At 35.3% G+C, this 23,357-nt stretch overlaps 3 protein-coding genes across 4 annotated transcripts; 1 reads left to right on the forward strand and 2 right to left on the reverse strand.

Moving 5' to 3' along the window:
• Positions 1 to 9: 9 nt before the first annotated feature.
• cracr2b (calcium release activated channel regulator 2B) lies at positions 10 to 14,491 on the reverse strand. 2 transcript variants are annotated; one of them, XM_042753436.1, is made up of 18 exons: positions 14,398 to 14,491; positions 10,800 to 11,032; positions 10,590 to 10,701; positions 9,760 to 9,898; positions 9,405 to 9,551; positions 9,219 to 9,309; positions 6,993 to 7,088; positions 6,720 to 6,907; positions 6,288 to 6,359; positions 5,986 to 6,040; positions 4,704 to 4,783; positions 3,431 to 3,560; positions 3,106 to 3,244; positions 2,941 to 3,022; positions 2,007 to 2,121; positions 515 to 622; positions 334 to 410; positions 10 to 148 (listed from the first exon to the last, which is right to left on the reverse strand). In XM_042753436.1, the coding sequence occupies exons 2-18, from the start codon at positions 11,028 to 11,030 to the stop codon at positions 64 to 66; spliced, it is 1,947 nt and encodes a 648-aa protein (XP_042609370.1). In that variant the 5' UTR covers positions 11,031 to 11,032; positions 14,398 to 14,491; the 3' UTR covers positions 10 to 63. The 2 variants fall into 2 exon arrangements, with proteins under 2 accessions (XP_042609370.1, XP_042609371.1); XM_042753437.1 differs by having other exon boundaries at positions 14,403 to 14,472.
• Positions 14,492 to 14,868: 377 nt separating this feature from the next.
• Positions 14,869 to 18,540, forward strand: tmem138 (transmembrane protein 138). Its single transcript, XM_019068583.2, has 5 exons — positions 14,869 to 15,073; positions 15,703 to 16,112; positions 16,371 to 16,542; positions 17,349 to 17,424; positions 17,700 to 18,540. The coding sequence occupies exons 2-5, from the start codon at positions 15,985 to 15,987 to the stop codon at positions 17,810 to 17,812; spliced, it is 489 nt and encodes a 162-aa protein (XP_018924128.2). The 5' UTR covers positions 14,869 to 15,073; positions 15,703 to 15,984; the 3' UTR covers positions 17,813 to 18,540.
• A 1,488-nt stretch (positions 18,541 to 20,028) lies between these two features.
• On the reverse strand, positions 20,029 to 22,586 carry tmem258 (transmembrane protein 258). The gene is made up of 4 exons (XM_019068584.2): positions 22,456 to 22,586; positions 21,322 to 21,431; positions 21,089 to 21,217; positions 20,029 to 20,198 (listed from the first exon to the last, which is right to left on the reverse strand). Exons 1-3 carry the CDS (start codon positions 22,456 to 22,458, stop codon positions 21,091 to 21,093), a joined length of 240 nt encoding a protein of 79 aa, XP_018924129.1. The 5' UTR covers positions 22,459 to 22,586; the 3' UTR covers positions 20,029 to 20,198; positions 21,089 to 21,090.
• Between the last annotated feature and the right edge of the window lie 771 nt (positions 22,587 to 23,357).

Below are 23,357 nucleotides of genomic sequence, written 5' to 3' on the forward strand. Positions count from 1 at the left end.
GTCAAGTGACGTAATTAATATTCATGAGCCAAGTCGTCGCTGAATTCTGAAGTGACGCTCCAGTTATCTGCAGCAGCGCCCTCTGTTGGCAGAGACGTGCAGACGGAGCACAGACTCGCACTGCTTGTCCTCCTGTGAGGCGAGTAACCTGAGACACAGGGAAAAATACAATACAATAAAATAAAATAGGCATCCTACATTTTTTCTATTGGAATGGCCACTTCAGGAATATCATTTTACTCTATTATATTATATATTATTATTTACTGCATTGGAAAAAGACATTTCACTAGTGATCGCTGAATATGAAATATCTTTGATCCAGTTTTACACCTGGTCAGGTGGGTCATGGCCTCCTCCACCTGCTGTCCACTCTTAGCACTGCATTCATAGAACGCAGCCTGGTACTGCTGTCAAGACACACAACATCAAAACTCTTTATTCAGACGCTGACACACTGACACATGCAAAAGACTGATATCAGTCGGAAACGATGAGCTGGGTCATTCATCACCTCCGCCAGTCTGCGGCCTTGTGCTCTTGTCACCTCCCTCCTGTCTGCCGTCACCAGGTCTGTCTTATTGCCTAGCAACATCAGACACGCCCCCTCAGCCATATTTTCCTGCCAGTCACACACACACACACACACACACACACACATGCACAGAATGATACTCAGTCTAATCCCATAAACCAACCACAGGGTCACACACAGTCAACATAAACAGATTAAGGCACATACTAAATACACTCTCTTACTAATTTCACAGTAAACCTTCAGAGCCACACACTGATGTGAATGCAAAGCAGTGTAAGCACACCTTTTGTATACAAATGTTGCCATTCTATGTAACCAGTCCAGGCAGCTTATATCTGCACCTGTGAGGGTTTACCCTAGTATTTTTTTATTTTTTTTTGGCCTATTTTTGAATGCTCACTACTGAGGAAAATAGAATATTCACTTAGAAAAAAAAAATGTAAAAACAAGATTTGTTAAGATGTTAAGCAATAATATAAGCAATAATTTATAAACAATAATAAGCAATAATATATACACAATTTTATATATATATATATTATATATATATATATATATATATATATATATATATATATATATATATATATATATATATATATATATATAAGCAATGTCAAACGATTAATCACATCCAAAATAAATGTTTTATTTGTGTGTACTGTGTATATTTAACATGTATATATAAATACAACACATGCATGTATATATTTAAGAAAAATGTTGTTATATATATATATATATATATATATATATATATATATATATATATATATATATATATATATATACACATGTAAATACATGTTAATATTTTAAAAACATATACTGTATGTGTGTGCTTTTTTATATACATAATAAATATACACAGTACACACACATATTATGTAAATAAAACTTTTATTTTGGATGTGATTAATCACGATGAATCGTTTGACAGCACACACACACACACACACACACACAGATCTGTTATGTTACCCAAAAAGATATACAATATATAGAATATTTTTTATTATATGAAGTTTTATTTTATAAAACTGTGCAAAATTAAAAAAACAAACATATTCATATATAAATTAAAAAATATATTGACCATATATTAACCATATTTAAGAAAAAACAGGAACAGGTATTTAGGCAGGTATTTAAAATAACACAAAGGCCATTCAAGCTGGTTTATATAGCCTAATGTTAAAGTTTAGTTCTCGTCCAAAGAGGTCTACAGCTATAACCAGTTTAAAAAGATGCTCAAGCAGGTTGAAACTAAATCAGCTAACAATGATCAACCATTTAAACCAATCTGGATTATCATAAACATTCAGCGTAGACTAGCTAGAAACCATAAATAACTACTGATTTGGATTTTCCTACAGGGTTCAGATTACTGTTTTTCTTTCACCTTGAACTACTGAAGACATTTCCTCTTGCAGAAGGTAAAATTAATATTTAATCAAATTAGTCTGACCTGCACCTGATCCAACCAATGGCAGACAGCCGTGAATGACGCCTCATGCGTGAGGTCATACATAGCGATGATTCCGTCCGCCCTGCGAAAGTACTGCTGCGTGATGCTGTGGAACCTGATGGGGCGAAACAGGAGATCTTTGGAGATTTAAAGCAGCTGTAGGTTCCTTTTTTAACCTTGAAACATCCATTTAAAATCATTCTAATGGTACACTGAAGTTTTTTTCCAAAGGCCTATACTGGGAGTATGTAAAGTTTGGTGAGCGGGTACGAAATTCCACGAAAATGTTGGTTTGTTGTACAACATCAACAAAAGCTTGTGTAAGGCCAAAGACTAAAACTGTGTCCAAAGTGACGCACTATACACTATTATATACTTATACACTATGTGCTTATGCACTCAACCATGTAGTGAATGTATTTTCTAAGGCTATTTTGTCATTAGTAATCTGAGTCTGATAGCCCCTCCCCCTTCGCAACATAATTAAAGCTGCTACAATTGAGTGCATGAAGTTCCCAACATTCCACACTTTTAAAAATACAAAGACAGTTCACTCCTGAACTTATGGATGGGAGAAATAAGCATGTTATGACTGCTTATGCTCATTGGCTGGTCTAGTCTGTAAAATAAGCTTTTTAAACGCTATCTGAGCATTAGAAACAACATTCATTTAGATAGGACTTCTTGTATAAGCGCCTGGAGGCGTTGCAAATATGGCTGTCGAGTGAACAGACTTTCCTTGAAAGGGACTCTGATACAGCTATCCACTGTCATTATGACTGAATAATGAATTCCTCTCTTTTACTTCTAGGGGGCTCTAAAGCCACGGAAATACACAAAACTACATACAGCTGCTTTTAATGACCTCATCTTGCATTGTAGATTATGTAAATCGGTCTGTTGGTTCTATGAAACCGTTTTTGGGACATCTGACCTCTCCTGCCCAGCGGTGTCCCACAGCTGCAGAGCGACTGGTGTTGAATCAAGCATCACGCTCCTGACCTGAAAATCCATTCCTGTCAATCAATCATCACGTGACATGTCAGCACATGAAAGGAATTAAGTTAAGCAAGAGCATAAAATGTCTAGCGTCTCTCACCGACAGTTGAGGCCAAGTTATTGGGGAAGTGGCCGCTGCAGTATTGATGGATGAATGAGCTCTTTCCCACAGCGGAGTTCCCCAAAAACACCACCTTGAACACACGCTGCGGGTCATGCAATGTGCTCTGGAGGTTTTCCTGGAAAGCCACATCAAGCAGGTAAATATTTGATTTGCTGTTAAGATTAATGAGCTCAACATTGTTTGTGTTTGGACGTGACAGAAAGTGTCATCTACTGTTATTTGCATCCAAGACAGCCATACAGAGAGTAATAAGCAGTTATGACATCGTATTTTACAGTAAAAACAGTAAAAACACAAGTACCGTGGTTTTCTCTGACTGGCAGGTAGTTTGGTCTTCTCTCTCTTCAGCTATAGAGAGTCTTTTCGGACTTGAATCTGTTAGCGAGCTGTCTGAATCCTCAGGCTCATCATTTGGGTTTTCCATTAACTGCCTTTAAAAAGGATACAATTATTTTAATACAAATACTTTTGAATTGCCCTTTATCTTAGCTTAGAAAATCCTGCTAAAAATTGGTCCTGCGTACAGCTCAGATTTGTCAAAATGGCACTATGCTGATTTGGAGAGACACAGAGGAGAGGAATTGTCGTTATTTTTGTTTTCTTCATGTTAAAAAAGTATTCTCGTCACTTCATAACGTTACAGTTGAATCGCTGATGGCAGATGGAGTATTCTGATGATGTCTTTCATACTTTTCTGGACCTTGACACTGTTATTTATTTGGCAGTCTATGGGACAGTCTCAAGCCTCCTGGTTTTCATCCAAAATATCTTAAATTGTGTTCCGAAGACGAACGAGGCTTTTACAGGTTTGGAACGACATGGGGGTAAGTGAATAATGACCAAATTTTCATCTTGCGGTGGAGTAACCCTTTAAGTACTTAAAGTACTAAAATAACTAAAACAAAAAAAACTTCAAATAAAAATTGAAATAAAACTAGAAATAAAAATTGATAAGAACAATATACACATATAGACACTTTAAAATAATAATCATAACAATAAATGACAAAAACACAACAAAATTACTAAACCTTTAAAATTAAAAATAACATTTAAAAAATAAATAAAATTACTAAAATAACATTGAAAAAAAATGTGTGAGCTGTTTTCATTAGCAGGAATGGAAAATTGGAAACATATGAAGAGTTCATTTGCAAAAACAGATAACTACATTTTTAAAAAATCATGTTTTTTTTCCCTGCATTCCAATTAATATTAATCAAACTACAGTTGGGTTGTTTTGATTAAATAACTACGAAAATACAGCTAACACAATAAAAACATGATACAATAAAAAAAAAACATGATTTAAGAAAATTCATAAAAACAGAGTTATCTGTTTTCATATCTTCATATACTTTTTAAGATGCTAAATAACATTTTGCAGCATTGGGGAAGACAGATGATCTGGAAAATAATCACTCAGAATTGTAATTAATGTGTATAATTGCAACTGCAATTATGGCAAGAGCTATACAATGTTTCCAAATGCACATCTTATATGTCCATTTGTCTTTTAATAGAGTGTCATGTGCATTAATATAGCATGTACAAAGGTTTAGTTAGATACCCACCTTTTTGCTGATTTCTTTGGTGGAAAATAGTTCCCCAGTATGGATTCCTTCCTCTGCAAAGGGTTCTTCATTTGAGCTGTCTGAGGAACAGTTGATGAGATATGAAAGAAATTTTAGCTTCATTGCAGATTGTTTTAAATGAAAATTGAGAAAATGCAATGCCTAGTTTTTTTTTTTTTTTTAAATATGCATATTGGTCTCCCAGAGCAGTAACTGATGCAAAACCGATGGGTTCAGGTGATGCACTTGATCGTGTTTGCAATGCTTTTATATATCTAAAATAATTTTTTATATAAAATGTGTGGCGTGGGTTGACAGTGGATTTGAAACGTCAGCACTTGTGCATGTGTGTGCAAGTAAATCACCCAAAATGATGACATGAATCAAGATGAATAAACATTTTTATTGTTTACTGTCTGACAACATATCCATTTGTTCAACTTTAAATCTTAACATAATCTACATTTTGTTCATTTTGAGTCAATCAGAGACCAAACACATAAACTGTCATTGGACAGAACTGCTCATTTCAAAAGAAACTACCAAACAAAACTGTACTAAATTACAAGTACAAAAAATATGAAATATGAAATAAGACAAGAGTTAATGAGGTAAAGTGCCATATATTTCAAGGCACTGAAATGTAATTGGTAAATAAAATTTTATTTATGTTATTTTTCTATCTTTTTATCTGTCTGGCTTTCTTTGTAAAAAAAAAAAAAAATATTGAGGGAAATTAAGCAATTAAGGCTCTTCTTAAACAGAAATAACCATTATCTTGGAATCACACTTGTTTCTGTAACAGACTGAACAAGGAACAATCTTTCTTCTAATGTGACTGATTTCATTGGCGCACATTGGCTAAAATCCATATTCACAGTTTCAAATGTTTCACACAAGGTCTTCATTGAGTTTCCTTCAAGTCATTAGTTTTTGTTCCTCTTGGAGGCTGACGAATGGAACAAGGCTCTTCCAAGAATAAACTAATCAGAGCTGCACCTGGAAAATGTGAATATTCCAGAAGAGTGCATGGCCGGCATCATTTACAACATTTCTAATTCCCAAGGGAACATGGGCTCGCAGAAACCATGGGAATACATCCAGATGAATGTATCTTTTCCCATTTAGCTGCACATTCTGCAGGTATGCAGTGTGGGTTATGTTACATGGGCAAAAGGCAGGGTTAATAAGGGTAAACAGAGCGCACCCACGGCGAGAAGGCGTGAACACAGCGGCATGGTGGGTAAGGAGTGGGAGACATGAAGGGGTATTTTTGACTAACCATCTTCTGTGTTTGATGGGCATCTTTATCATCCCGAAGACGCTTGTTCATGTCTCTACAAAAGAGAAATTGAGAGAATTCCAGTTACATTTTAAGATAAAGCTCCTCCTCACAGGTCTTTTAACAGCCTTGGAATGTGGATATCAAATCTAGTTATCAAACATCTTAAACCTCCAGCGGTTTTGATTGGTCAGTTCTTATAGCTTTATATTTCAGATAAGAGCAATACACACATGCCTACAGTTGAACACTCATCATACCACATACTAAATGTGTAACCATTTCAGTTGGGTCGCCCTTACCGGAGAAGATCCAGCTGTCTCATGAGGCTTTCCCGTTCCTTCTGCATGTTTCGGGACACTTTCAGGATGTCTCTGTAGTGAGAAACAGTCAGTTGTAAAAAATGCACAAGCCTTTCATCAGGAAATAGCAGCTTATTTTTGTTTGTTCTTTACTTTTCATCATTACGTTCCTAAAACTGAAGGTTATTTTGGTTCCATGTAGAACCTTTAACATTCATACAAAAGTTATTTATAGTGGAAGAAGGTTCTTTGGATTTTTTAAAAATGTTTTTTACACAAAGAAAAAATGGTTCTTTTAAGAACTGTTCACTGAGAGGTTCTTTGAGGATCCAAAATGCTTCATCTATTGCATTCCTGCAAACCCCCCTTTTGGAGTGTGGTAGTAATAGTAATGCAAACAATGCATTTTCACAAGTAAAACTCAAAGCCCACCTCTCTTTGCCCTTCTGCTGTTGTTTGATGGTGTTCTGTAGTTGTTGTAGTTGGCTCAGAGCGTGCTGGAGCTCTTCTCGGCTCTGGTCCAGTTGGTCCTGCAGCTGCTGGTTGATGTTCTGCAGTCGGCGGTTCTCCCCACGAGTGTCAGTCTGATCAGTGCTTAGACTGTTGATCCTGCTCTCTAACTGCACACACACAGGTGGGGTGAGACAGAGCCTGCAGCTGGTTTAATAAATCAGACGTGTTGACTAATGGATGATGAGTCTGTACCTCTCTCTGTTTGGTGAGCGTGAACTCAAGTTCTTGTTCTCGCATCCTCAGTTCCTGTAGTAGCTGCTCTTTCTTGTCTCCTTGCTTTGTGCTGTCTTCATCACAAAGCAGACCAACAACACACCATCATCATCATCATCATCATCATCATCATCAAAATATCACATCACCCAAATCACATTATCATCATCATTATCGTCACAATCATAATCACCATGAGCAATGTTATCAAAATAATCTATATAATCATAATCACTATCATAATCACCGTGAATTATATAATTACTAACAGCATATTCACCATGATCACCACTGATAATCACAAGGAACAAAAATATTATTCATTACAACAATATCATTATCACCATCACCAGGAATAATATAATCATCACCATCATTAATATCATTGTCACATTACTATCAAAACAATCACTATGAACTATATGATCACCGTCATAATAATCACCATCATCGCCACTGGTATCAATCACCAAGAACAATCATTTTATCCCATCATAATCTCACCAATACCATTATCACAATCACCCTTATTGTAATGATTACATATAATCATGAACAATATTATCACCATCATCAGTATCATTATCACTATCATAATCACCATGAACAATATTATTACTAACAGCATATTCACCATGACCATCATTGACATCAATAATCACCAGGAATAGTATTATCATCACCATCATCAATATCATTGTCACCTTTACTATCACATCAATCACCATGATCTAAATGATTACCATCATCATAATCACTATCGTCACCATTGGTATCATAATCATCAGGAACAATCATATTATCATAATCACCATTATTATAATAATTACATATAATCATGAACAATATTATCACCATAATCTATATCATCATAATCGTCATCATCACTATCATAATCACCACAAACTATATAATTACCAACAGCATATTCATAATTCAAGATCATAATCACAAGGAACAATAATATTATCCCATCACAGCAATAGCATTATCACCATCACTATCATAATCATCAGGAACAAAATCATAATCAATATAATTATCACCATTACTATAACAATAATCCCCAATGATAATCACTGTCATCATTATCAACATCATCACCATTACTATCACAATCACCATGAACTATATGATTATCATCATCATAATCACCATCATTACCATTGGTATCATAATCATCAGGAACAGTCACATTATCAAATCATAATCACCATTATCACCATCATAATAACAAACAAAGTTATCACTCTAATCTATATAATCATCATAATTACCATTAACATCATTATCATAATCACCATCAAAATTACAATGAACATTATCCCCATAACAGCAATATCACCATCACCATCACTACCATATTTATCATCACGACCATCAATATCACTGTCAACATTACTATCACAATAATCACCATGATGATCACTGTCATCATTATCAACATCACATTATCACAATCACAATGAAATATATGATTACCATCATCATAATCATCATCACCATCACTATCATAATCACCAAGAACAATATTATCCTCACCATCATCAGTATCATTGTCACTATTACTATCACATCAATCACCATGAACTATATGATTACCATCATCATAATCACTATCGTCACCATTGGTGTCATAATGACCAGGAACAATCATATTATCATGATCATAATCACCATTATTATAATAATTACAAATAATCATGAACAATATTATCACCATAATCTATATCATCATAATCACCATCATCACTATCATAATCACCATGAACTATGTAATTACCAACAGGATCTTCACCAACAATAATATTATCCCATCACAGCAATAGCATTATCACCATCACTATCATAATCATCAGGAACAAAACTATCATCACCATCATCAATATCATTATCACAATTACCATCACAATAATCACCATGATAATCACTGTCATCATTATCAACATCACATTATTATCACAATCACCATGAACTATGATTACCATCATCACAATCACCATGAACAATATTATCACCATCATCTTTCATTACCATAATCACCATCATTATAATAACCACCATGAACAATATCATAATTTCCTCTAATACTAAGACTGTTCTCTAATAAAAATAATAACATTTCCCCCTTTAAAGGTTTGTCAAACTAAAATCTGTTTCATATTTATTGTGTGTGTGTGTGTGTGTGTTTGTGTGCATATTTACCAGAGCTTGTCTTTTCTCTCTCTCTTCTTTTAACTGACTCTCCATGTCTTCATACATGGACCGAACCACTCTGTCATGATCTTCCTCTCTCCTGTAGGACATTTAAACACTCACCAGTCAGCACATTTTATTTATCTCAAGACATGTTTATTTTACAACAGGTAAAGGAATGCAATGAAGGCTGACCTGCGCAGTGCCTGTTCTAAATTGTCTCTCTCTTTGAGTGCATCCTGAAGGTGAGACACAGTGTAGGAAAGAACCTCTTCCAAAACACCCAGCAGCTCAGGTTTGTCCCTCTGGAGCTCACACCACAGATTACACAGCTCCCACTGACTAACACACAGACACATCTTTAAAACTAAAGCTCATATAAACTTTGTGTGCTAGTGAAAAAAGTGCTAGTGAAAAAAGCAGGGTTTGGCAATAACAGTATGCTGGCTTGTCAAGCCAATATTGATCTAAACTTCAAACAAACAAGCACAGCTTTCTCTTTATCTCACATGTTACACAGTGGTGACCATAGCTGTGTATATTTACTCACTCTCTGAAGAGTTTATCAGCTCCCAGCTCCATGAGGATTTGTGTGAATCGGATCTCCATCGGCTCTACTCTCTCTTCTCTGACCATCTCTCCATCTCCACTCTTCGCTCTCTCCTCCGGCTCAGAACCAACAAGCTCTCCTAATTTAGACAGAGAGATTTTCATTTAGGCATATATCATAATGCATACTACACATAGTATACTATAGCCTACTGCATACTACTTTTAAAAATACTATGTGAAATTGTAAGAAATATGTAATAAATCATTTCAACATGTGAAATCGCTATGTTGTATGTTTAATGCAGCAAGTGGTATCCAGTTATAAGCCTATTAATATCATTTTCAGTAACTGAAACATTGCTGAAATAAAATATAAATATTAGACAAAAAATGTAAATTTAAATTAGAGTTCGATTAGAAATGCAATTAGAAATAAGATTTTTTTTGGTAACTAACTGAAATGAGTTGAAGTTGAACTAAAATGACTGAAACTACAACTGAAATTATAAAATCAAAGCTACATAGAATTATAAAAAACTAATGAAAATGACCAAAGCACAATAAATTATGAAAACAAATTAAAATATAAACTTAAAAAATAAAAGTAGTTGTAAATGAATGATCTTGAATTAAATACTATAATAGCATATAAATAATACTAAAATAACACTGGTTATTAATTTTATTTTTTTATCATGTACATTTTTATACTTTATACACGCTTTTTATTTTATTCACACCTATATGATTTTATCTATATAAACATTTTTATATAACAAACTTCATACACTTTTATTTTCTAATTTTAATACACACATATACACTAACCTAGGCCCGTGTGGAACTCAAGGGGTGTGAGGTAACCATTTCTGTCTCTGTCTAAACTCTCAAACACTGATTCCAACTGCTCAGGAGACAGAGGAAGCTCTTGCTGAAGCCGCTGGTGGATTTAAACATGATAAGACACATTAAACACATCCCAGGTATTAAGAGAAATCATAAAACATAGACTTACGCCACCACCCCGTCCAGACTCACCTGCATGTCTCTCTTCGTGATGAATCCTTTCCCCTCTTTATCACACAGCTCAAAGAGCTCTTTAGCTTTGCTCATTCTGTCCTGTCTGTCTGAGTCAGGAGAGGTTGCATCGTTTGACGAGTGTAACCTCGCCGTCCGACTCGGTAAGGGGCTCCGCAGACTTGAGCGGGGCGACATCTGACCACTGCCTGTCCCCTCCAACACCACCCCGTCCTTCAACCAGCCAGACATAACTGCAGAAAGAGAGCGGTTATATAGGAATAAAAATAACCAGCTGGTAAGGAATGTCACTTATGTGGTCAAACCAGGTTCAACAATGATATGAAAACAATCTTTATTTTATAGTTGTTGTTTTTTTTTTTGGACAAGTGTGTGGAGTGTAACAAAGAGAGAGATTTTTTTTTTGTCTTTTTTTTTATTTTTTTTTTGTGTTGTGCTCTTTTTGGAAAAATATTGTTCTAAATGCCTGCATTTTAAACAATGAACATGTTCTAAATGTTGCTTAACCTAGCATATTTATTTTTAGTAAGGATGGAAAAATCGCTTGATGTTAGAAATTTGTGGTTAGAGTATTAACTTTACATCCGTTAATATTATTGCACTTCAACTGTGATTTAGTTAAACACTGACTTTATTTAATCGGTCAAAGTCTGCTTCATTAATGGAAAATGCTGAGGGCCTCTGAAATATCCTGCCTCTTACATATCCACAAATAATAGTTAACCAGGATGTTAAACAGTCCTTCAAACAGGCGCCATGTTTTCTGACACGAGACGCTCAATATAACTTGGCTGTAATTGCCCCGCACTAATTCCATATCGCAACGTAGCAAATATTATGTAGCAGTTGTGATCACATGTATGGTTTTATGATTTTACATGGATGCTAAAGAAAACAAAACTACTCCTTCAGTAAATGTCCAGCCTGCTTGAGTGACCTGCTCCACGTCAGCAAAAGCACAGAGAAGCTCGACTGATAAGGGCAAAACATGCTGATATATAGGGAGCCAACGGATGATATAATGCCAATATAATGCGTTTACAATTTATATATATATATATATATATATATATATATAATATATATATATATATATATATTTATATATATATAGCTGCACAAAGATCATTATATTGAACTGTAATATATATTAAGGATACATTACAGTATTTATTTTTACATTTACATGTCAAAAGTTTTTGAACAGTAATGTTTTTTTTTTAAAGAAGTCTCTTCTGCTCACCAAACCTGCATTTATTTGATCCAAAATAGAGCAAAAGCATTAAAATTGTGAAATATTTTTACTATTTCAAATAACTGCTTTCTAATTGAATATATTTTAAAATGTAATTTATTCCTGTGATTTCAAGGCTGAATTTTCAGTATCATTACTCCAGTCACATGATCCTTAAGAAATCATTCTAATATTCTGATTTGCTGCTAAAAAAAAAAAAGAAAAAATTTTTTTTTATTATTATGTTGAAAACAGCTGAGTAGTTTTTTTTTTTTTCAGGTTTCTTTGATAAAGATAAAGCTCAGAAGAATAGCATTTTCCTGAAACAGAAACCTTTTGTAACATTATAAATGTCTTTATCATCACTTTTGATAATTTTTTCATATTTGTAGTTAAAAATAACAACACTATACTGTATGTAGTTTAATGACATCAAGGCTAGGTGTGCATTAAAATGTTACACAGTCAATTATCTGTCACAGTCAATCCCTAATCGATTCAAAAATATGAGCCCCCTATAACATATGATTTGATCAAATGCAAAAGTCCACAGCTATGTGACAAACTGTTACATAATCAGCAGGCCGGTGGGAAACATGGCAGCTTCAAAGCACATGGGAAATTCGCAAGGATAGACGGACGTGGCATTTCGATTTTAAGACACTCCCTCTCGTGCCATGAGCAAATACTTCCACCAGCAACTAATGGTCATCTGTCAAATTATAATAACATCTATTCGTGTAGAAATCAGGTAACTATCCAAACAAGAAAGTGCACATATACACGCCACGATTTCATTTCTCTACAAAGTCTTTGGCTTTCTGGAGAGCTCCAGGATATGAAGTGCAAAACAGGATGAAGTCATGTGACAGGACTGAGTGTGCGTGTGTGTGTGCAAAAACAAAGTAAAATGCAAATAAAGACTTTAGCTCGGTTTACACAGCATTCAGAGCTCTTACTCATAATCACGAGTTTGTGTCAGCCATGCGGATGAGGGCAGGATGCTGGGGAAATACCTCCATACTAAATAACCACAGGTCATATGAAACATGAAATATTTGCCTAATGAATTAATGGTTTGGGTTGTGGTTGGAACAATAGCTCCGAGTGATTATGACTGATTTGAATCAATGATATCTGGAAAGCAATATGCTCAGATCATATAAAATTGCCGAGAAGATAAAACAGGTGCCACGGCCCTGCAGAGGACACAATCACAAGGGCCCCAAAAGTTAAATAAAACTTAATGTGATTACTTGAAGGAGCTCTTTGGCTGAACCTCATTACAATATACATATAGCCACACAATATTTGGACACTTAAAGCAACTGTAGGCTATGTTTGTAAGTTGTTAACCTTAAAATATCAAGCAAGTTTCAGAATCATTCTGATGGTGCACTGACTTCTATAACGCTTTCTGTTTTTCCCACATGTTCCTCCCCAAACGTCTATTCAACATGTAATCTGCAATGACATTCTGCGACCTAAATCATAATTTCAAAAGAAAAAAGAAACGTTTAAGGCCCAGCGTTTTGACACAAAACATTCATGTTGATTTTGTGATTCGAGTTATGTGCGAATACCAAAATATATGGGCATGGCATGTTTACACCTGCAATAAAGCCACAGTGGAACTGCAACACTCAAGGTCAAATAAACTTCCCAAGCTTTGCTACAATTACACATGAAAATCACCTGAGAGATAAAGTCTGACAGCCATATGTCAACTTCAGATAAGAAACCAAACAGTTCACACGTGTTTTTTTTTTTTTTTTTGCTCTGTGTTAGAGGACATCATACATAACTACATAAAGTATTTTATTTACACCCACTTTCAATAAATCAAAAAAACAAGCCTGTCAGGTAAAGTTAAATCATTCATTTGTTACGATGAAACTAAACCCATAAACACTCAGATATACAATGACCCACTTCATCTACTTCTCAGAATATATTTCCATTTAATACTTCACAATATTGTCTACAGAATGGATTTGGATGCAAAATAGACATGCACTTTATATATAAAAGTATGTGGTGGGATCAGAGGTGTTGGTAGGTTTTACCATAGTACATTTAATACTTATACATATACCACCAGGTTTCCACAAACATGGTAAAACCATGGTACTCATGGAGATGAAGGGCATATATAATACAATTTTGACTAGGTATTGTTCTAGAAGAGTTTTAGCAGACATTGTCTATCACTTCAGACCTCATGCATAATTTAAAACATATGTCAGCACTTTCTAATTTGTTAAGACAGACCGAATGAACATAAACTGGAGTTAAATTGAATAGCCTATATGTTTAATTAAATGTAATTCAAATAAATAAATGATGTAAAGAAACAGAACATACCAGACCTGTGATGCGATGTTGCTCAGGTGTGTATCGTGTCACCTGTGAAGGAGCAAGAGCCTCAGAATACCGTAATTCTCATAAGAAATCTCTTAAAATTGTCTTGGCTCCACCTCTGAGACAATGTTGGTATTGTAAAACATTTTTTACAAGGTAAAGAACATTTTTATTTCATAAACGCTGTTGGACAGAGGTTTATGAAATAAAAATGTTCTTTACCTTGTAAAAAATGTTTTACAATACCAAAGAATTAATAACAGTAAAGGTACATCGATAATGATATACACATACATACACAATAAAATAAACAAAAACAAACAAACGGTTAGGTTATATAACTTTAACATGACGTTGTTTATTTTATATCAAAAACGCATTACTATTATTATTTAAATGATTATTACTCTTAATATAGATTCTAATTTTATAATATATATTCTAACTTACGCGTATGCGTCAGTCGTTACGGTAACCGGATCTTCGCGCCGTTGCCATGGGAGACGCGGCAGCGCTCGCGCACTGCTGTGGCTCGCGAAGTCGCGATCAGCTCAAGTCAGAAACTGTCCGTTACAATCACTTGAAATCAGAATGATTTCACTATTCATAGGGATGATTTCACGATTCATGCGGAATTAAGGGCGGCGGAGTCTGCGTTTCGACCTGCACGGCTTCAAAGGTGTGTAAACGTTTAAAGATGTGTGCGTTTGGTTAGCAGTTAGCCTAGCTGGCTAAACCTAATGTTTATGACTTTGGTTTGAAGTAGCTTTGTGCTTTTAGAAGTGTTGAATGCATTTTATACGTTGTAGAATTTAATTCCACTTAACTTAGCCTGCTGATATGATCGATTTGGCCAAAATCAGATACAGAAACATTCAACACGATCGATAATCGCGAGAGATAATCACTCATCCAGAGAACCGACCGCTAACGTTAGTCTCGCGCCTTCTGTCATTGTACACGCTCTCATTCACTCGCGAGGACCGACGCTGCACACTTCAGGAGTGTTGAGAGAAGCTGGTTAAGCTCTTTGTTGAGGCTGTGTGGAGTTTTGAATTAGAGATGGAGATTAGAGATGCCCAGAGCGCACTCAGTGAAATGAACCCGTAATCCCCTCAGTGAGCGGCTGCTAGCACCTTAGATAACACGCTGAAGGACTGTCCACACACAGGACGGTGTGACAGAGGTCCAGCTCCGCTTGCTCCACAGGCGAGTAACGTTAGACACACATTCAGCAGATAGACATTGATATCTTACTAGATAGAAGAGTGTTTTTCTGATGTGATTTTATCTTCACAATCCATTCAGGAGGAACATCTCAACACGCTCCATGAGGATTTCAGCTCTTCGGGCCCCGAGCATCTGAATGTTCACTCATCACCGTATCCAGCATGGATTAATCCACCAGCGGAACAGCTCCGGGAATTATCCTGTCTGTGCTTTGGTTTGTCATGGAGTAGCAGGAAGTGAGATGGGATTTCCTCCGTGTAATCACGGCGAGATGATCTCCGCGTCAGACGTCTGCTGAAGAGCTTCATATGGCGGAGGGCTGTGGGGTTGTTTTCTAGTGGATTCCGGATCGCTGCTGATATGCTCCAGACCAATAACTACTCGCTGGTGCTGCTGATCCAGCTGGCGCTGCTGACCTTTGACCTGTTCGTCAACTCCTTCAGTGAACTGCTGCGGGCCGCGCCGGTCATTCAGCTCGTGCTCTTCATGTGAGTGCATTTCACATTATTTATAGCATCAGTCTGATATGCTCAATATTAAAAGCAGAAAATAAACCATATATTTAAAATACTATATAGACGTATTTTTTTTTTTCTAGAATAAATGTGCAAAGGTTTAGCAGTGGGTTTGATTCCCAGATGAACTGATCAAATGTAAGCCTTGAATGCAATGCAAGATGCTTCGAATCAAAGCAAATGCATGAATGTTTTCTAACATTATATCGGTTATCTGTCTGGTTTCCGCAGAATCCAGGACATCGGCATCCTGTTTAACGTGATCATCATTCTTCTCATGATGTTCAACACATACGTGTTCCAGGTGGGGCTGGTGTCGCTGTTACTGGAGCGATTCCGAGCGCTGCTGATACTGTCTGCACTCTACCTGACTCTCAGCATCAGCTTTCACTGCTGGGTCATGGTGTGTACACACACACACACACACACACACACACACACATGGATTATTACTAGACACTACATGGAATCTGTGAGCACAGAAATCATTTGTAGAGTTATGTTATGGTATTCCTCGCCATGTTTAAATCCATTCTGCTGCACTTTTGTGGAAATTATAATTGTATAATATTTAAAATAAAACTAAATTTAATGTTTCATTTTATTTTTAAACCCATTCTAATGAATTTTTTTTCTTAACAGAAAATTATTATAGTTTAATATATAATAAAAAATAAATCTCTAAATATATCTCCAAAATACTCCCGGTTTCCTTTATTCTGCTCATTTCACGTGTTTCATTTTTTGTAGAAAATTGTTAGTGTATTATTATTGCATATCAATTAAAAATTTAACTAAAATAAAATGGTACAAAATTAATAGCTTCTGTCATTCGTGAAGTTTTGTCAATTCCTAATCATGCTTAAATCTGAATTAGATTTTACAGAAAATTATTATTGTATATTATTTTTATAATATTAAAGCTACAATAAACAAAAAAATAAATAAATAAATTGATTCTGTACGTTTTTCTAAAATACTTTCATATCCGTTTTTTCTATTAATTTCCACTCTTTAATAAGTTTTGTTTAATATATCAATTAAAAATGATTTAGATAGTGTCCAAAATTGACTTTTGACTCATTTCTTAATGTATAATATATAAAATAAAAATGAAATTAAATTTTTTTTTTTACATTGCATTCAAAATTCCGTCCATATTTGTATTTCTAGAATTCTAATTTTCTGATTCTGTTCATTGTCTGTCAGAACCTGAGGTGGATGGAGTCCAATCGTTTCGTGTGGACAGACGGTCTGCAGGTTCTCTTTGTGTTCCAGAGACTGGGTAAGCCGGCCGTGAGACGCTAGCCAAACCCCGAATTGGATTTCACGCGAGGGTCACTGTCAATCTTGTCAAGAACCTCTCAATCCCTTACTACATGTTTGGAGATACAGGCCTAACCTTTCTCTCTCATGACACTAAAGCTGTTGTAGACGTGTGATCGAACCAGAGGCTGAGTTTTCTTCCCATCAGACAGTTAATCACACTTTACTATTACGCAGTTTTGCTGTTTCCATAGAAGTTAACCACTGCCTGTTGATGGTTTTGTGTCTCCCCAGCTGCTGTGTTGTATTACTACTTCTACAAACGCACAACCGAGTATCTGGGAGACCCCAGACTTTACGAAGATTCCCCATGGCTCCGTGATGCATTTGCTAGAGCGCGACAGTGAGACGAAACACCTGGAAACAAACCCAAAATGGTGCACGGTGGGGATGTTAACGTTGTGCAATGCAACACACAACCAAAGCATTTCAGGAAACTAAACGGATGGACTCATTCAGAGCCCCGCCACCTTAAAACAAACTTCCATGGAGCACATTGGCGACTGGAGAGATCTCATTTTGTGTTTTTAATGACTGAGAAGCACGATGAGAAATAAAGCATCGTGAAACCTGACGTCTGAAAGTCTCTAAACACATTTTAGTACAATAGTACAAATGATCTTACTGCCTGCACCAGGTGTAAAGCTACAGTTATCATATGCTGGTTGTGTAGACATCTTGTTGTGTAATGTTAAGTGTATTTTTATATGGTTTTGGATCTTTGCTTGAGCAGAGTTTGATCGTACAGTCGAACCACGAGAGATTTCGTTTACTTCGGTTTGCCTTTGAAACCACGAGTGGAATTTAGTCTCAAGGAATCGTGTGAATTTTTGTATATTGTGCCCATTTAAAAAAAAATATATATATTTTGTTTGTAATATTTTCATAAACATCCTCCCAGTGACACACGTTTGGTATATTTTCAGTAAATTGTCGAGGGAGCATCAACAAAGTGCCTCACTGTTCACCCAACACTACACAAAGTGAGTAAACAGCAGAGCGTCAGTGCACTTGTTATGCTGAAATCCGTATTTTTCTGTTACGTTGTACCAATAAACATTTTCCATTGGCCTCATCCATGTCCTTGATGCTTTATTTCTCCTATTTATTGTAAACGTAAGCGTTCTTTAAGGAATAGTTCAACCAAAAATGAAAATGTTTGATGTTTGAATCTTTATCAGAACAGATTTGAATAAATTTGTGGAAACAGTCCAAACAGCTGATAAAAACATAATACACACAAGCTTGTGAAGCAAAGAGCTGAGTGTTTGTTAGAAACAAATCTATATTTAAAGGTGTTTTAACTTAAACCGTAGCTTCCAGTGAAAATACTCCTCTATCCATAATATCGCTTTCTTAAGTGAAAATGTCTTCCTATCCAAATCAAGAAAGTATGTGCATTCTAGCACCGTGAAAACAGTCCTAAACATGTTGGTGTTATTATGGACTCAAATTTGGTCCAGAAGCAACGGTGTACAGTACAAATGCCTCAGAAATGATTGGTTTCTTACAAACATGCATGCTTCATAAAATGATAACTGATGGACTGGAGTGGTGTGGATTTTTGTGATGTTTTCATCAGCTGTTTGGACTCTCATTCTGATGGCACCCATTCACTGCAGAGCATCCATTGGTGAACAAATGATGTAATGCTACAAATTTCTACAAATCTGATCTGATTAACCATTTTTTGGGTGAACTGTTTCTTTCTATTTTCATTGCACGTCTGTAGTCGCTTTATCTCTGAGACAGGCGACGGTCTCCACGCTGACAGACTGTTCTATTCTGATCAGTCAGATTAAGCTTGGATTGGGGTTTTACGCTTCACAAACAGCCCGCAGGACACAAATAGCATGCTATGTTTTCAAATACCCAGCCAACTCACTCCTCTCATCGTGTGAGGATGACCGTAGGAGCATACTGACGTTAACAGGAAACTATACAAAACACCAATTAAAGGAATAGTTCACCCCAAAAGTTAAAATGCACTCACTCTCAGGTCATTCAAGATGTAGATGAGTTTGTTTCTTCAGCAGATTTGGAGAAATGTAGCATTATATCACTTGCTCACCAATATATGCTCTGCAGTGAATGGGTGCCGTCAGAATGAGAGTCAAACAGCTGATAAAAACATCACAATAATCCACACCACTCCAGTCCATCAATTAATGTCTTGTGAAGAGAAAAGCTTTATTTGTAAGAAACAAATGAATTACTAATAATTAATCAGATGAAGCACTGCTGGTGAAGCTCTGCTTGATAAAGTTCTGTGGGGAAAATAATGACGGACTGATTGTATAATATTTTTCTATGATTGCTTTGAATTATAATAATAGTATTTTAATAATATTCTATTGTTTAGGATTAAATGCGTGGAATAATTTTAATGTGAATGAAATATACATTTATTTAGCAGATACTTTTGTACAGAGTGCCTTACAAAAGAAGTTAAACACATGAAAATGTCTAAATATAGAGAATTAAATAAAGAAAATAATCTTCAAGAATGAAAACAACTCTAATAGTGGACACATCAAAACACACAAATAAAACCAAGAATCAATTTGGATTTTTTAACAAAAAAACGTTTTTATTTGTCAAATAATAACCCACAGTCCTTCCCATCATGCCAGTGCAAACTCCATCCAAAATCCCAGTGCTTCTGAAGTCTCGGAAAAAATGTTCTGATCACCCTGGAATGTTTTCCTGTAGCCTACACGTCATCTCCACAACCTGATGAACACAAATACAACAGAAAATCGTGATCCTCGGGTCATGCCGAATCTGTGGATATCAAACCATGTGTCTGCCATTATGAAATCTGTCATAAACTGCAATATACATTAAACCATTTGACATATCTCCATAAAAATCAGTAGGGATCATGGACACCATGTCCTGGAGGTACCTGAGAAGTCTGAACACAGCGCCACCTAGTGTTCCAGAGATATAACCATTTTTGTAAAAGTGCTTATAACTGTTGGAAAACATTGTCCAAATTTTATTTTTGTATCCTTTCATTCCCTGGATTATACTAATTCTGACGATACGTCATTTGTCATAAAAAGGTAATTGTGACTTTTCTTCTTATATTAAAATAAACTAAAAACCATAAAATACTTTTGTTGCTTGAAATAAACTTTAACTGAAATAAAATACTAAAAAACCTTTTTGATTCCTAAGCAACGTTGCTTATTTTGATAACATTTAACGTTATTTACTAAAATAAACAAAAATCGAACACTTCAATTAAAATTAAAATAAAAACTTATTCAAAATATTAACCAAAATGGTAATTTTCTTTGGAAGTACGTAATTGTGATTTATTTATTTTTTGCAATTTTGAGAGTTTTTTCCTTAGAATTCTGTTTTCATCTCACAATTTTTTATTTTACTTTCTGACATGGGATAAAAAATTAAAAAGGTAACTGCGTCACTTTTATCTGACCATTCTTCTCAGAATTGCGAGTTCATATCTCTCAATTCCGAACTGCACGAGAGAAACTCAGAATTGCCAGAAAAAAAGTCTAAATTGTGAGATGAAAATGTTGTAATGACCTTTTTTTTTAATCTCATAAAAGATACAGTGTTATAACACAGCTGAAGAGCGTGAAGACACTCACTGTCAGACATAAATGCCGACCCACAGTAAGAGGAACAGTACACCGAAGCCCATGAAGAGCGACGCCACCAGAGAAATCAGCAGCTCTTTGTACAGATCTCGCGTGTACTTCGTGGATGTTACTTCATATCTGAGAGAGAGTCAAGGATGCAAATATACCAACATCTTTTCAGGCTAAAATTTACAAGCACCTTTCTGATTAGGAAATGCAAATCTGTGAATAGTGAAGGATACACAAAGAACCAGGCGGTGAAGAACATGCCGATGGCCAGCAGCACTACAGTGAGGTGAGGAAACACGGCCGGGTTCACCGGACTGGTGTACCTCGTCATGGCTTCCAGCTCCTGCACAGAGAATCAGTCATTTACACATCAGTGGACATGACTTCTGACACCTGAAGATGTTCAACATCAGGCTAAAGCCAAAAATAACTGAATAAACTAGAATAACCACACAAGCGGTACATAAAAGAACAGGAGTATAAAAGTATCATCTCCACAGCAGCTGAACTGACTTCAGGTTTCTAGTGCGGATTAAACTTGAACAAAATATCTGATAGAAATATAAAATACAAACGTGACCCTGGAGCACAAAAGCAGTATTGAGTCTCTGGGGTATATTTGTAGCAATAACCAACAATACACTGTAAGGGTCAAAATTAATGATTTTTCTTTTATGCCAAAAATCATTAGGATATTAAATAAAGATTATGTTCCATTAAGATATTTTGTAAATGTCCTACCGTAAATATATCAAAACTTAATTTTCGATTAGTAATATGCATTGCTAAGAATTCATTTGGACAACTTTAAAGGAGATTTTCTCAATATTTAGATTTTTTTGCACCCTCAGATTCCAGATTTTCAAATAGTTGTATCTCAGACAAATATTGTCAGATCCTTACAAACCATACATCAATGGAAAGATTATTTATTCAGGCTTCAGATGATGTAAGTTTAAATCCCAATTTCAAAAAAACTAAAGACCCTTATGACTGGTTTTGTGCTCCAGGGGCACAAATGTGAAATCTGACACTTCCTAAATGAATAGTGCAACCTAGATGTGAACACTTCCCGCTGCATAATACCTATTACAAGTTCACATGAATATTATACACATACATATATATGACTAAACATGCATATTACACTTCGAATAAGGCCATTATCTGTGTCTGCAGTTAAAAAAAGCTTCAGCAGATCACAGACTCCTGACTGTAGCTAACAGCTAAAGCTACCAACAGCTGCACTTTAACAAGACGAGCGAGTAAAGAAAATACTAGACAAGTTATTTAGTTTTCTATTCATTTCTGGACTCTCTGGCGTTTAAGAAATATAATAATTTGCTGTAAAATCATGCGTAATTTACCATCGTGTGACAGGTAAAGGCAGAATCTGTCCGACCGGAAGAAGAGCAAGAACAGCCACGTAAGTGCAGAGTGCGGAAGAGGAGTGACTGACAGCACAATACAAAATAAAAGTCACAAAACTCCACAGACAGATAGATACAGATTTTTATTATGGCTGTCACACAACAATTCACATTTAGTATCCAGAAAAATATTTATTTAATTTATGCATCATGCTTGCGTGCATTTTTATTATGACATCAGTACACACACATGTTTAAAAAAAAAAAAAAAAAAACTGAGAGAAATTATGCAGATGAACTAAAAATAACGATTATGTATCAATATACAACAGAGACTTTCAGAAAGCTCGGACAAAGCAATGAAAATGACAAAATGTAACAAACAAAATAGTGAATCAACAACTGTTAATATTTTAGTTCTTACTGGGCTTGAAGCCGTAAAGATAAACAAAATAAGACAGACAACTGAGAAAAAGTTTTTTTTTTTTTATCCTTTGGTGGTATAATCAGTTTTTTGTCATTTTATACCACAGTCATTGATAAACAGGGAATGTTTGACCCCACTTAAAACAAGTCATTTAAAAATTGCACAAATAAAAAATGTAATTTTTTAATCAATTATGATTAACAGATAACAAATCATAAATGTAATAAAATCATATTATAAGAACCAATTTAACGACGAGTAAAAAGAACAGAAATAAAAGATATTGTTGTACATAATGAAAGATATGAGTTATAACATAACAAAAACCAAACACAAGAACATTTAAAAGACATTTTATGTATCTCAGAGTATTCAAACAGTTTTAGATGTCACAGAAACATTAGAAAAAGATATTTACAGTGCATAGTTCGGAAGTGCTTCCACAAGAGGCTGGTTTATTCATGACAGAATA

This window comes from Cyprinus carpio, chromosome B25, assembly GCF_018340385.1.
Source record: "Cyprinus carpio isolate SPL01 chromosome B25, ASM1834038v1, whole genome shotgun sequence".
NCBI lineage: Eukaryota > Metazoa > Chordata > Actinopteri > Cypriniformes > Cyprinidae > Cyprinus > Cyprinus carpio.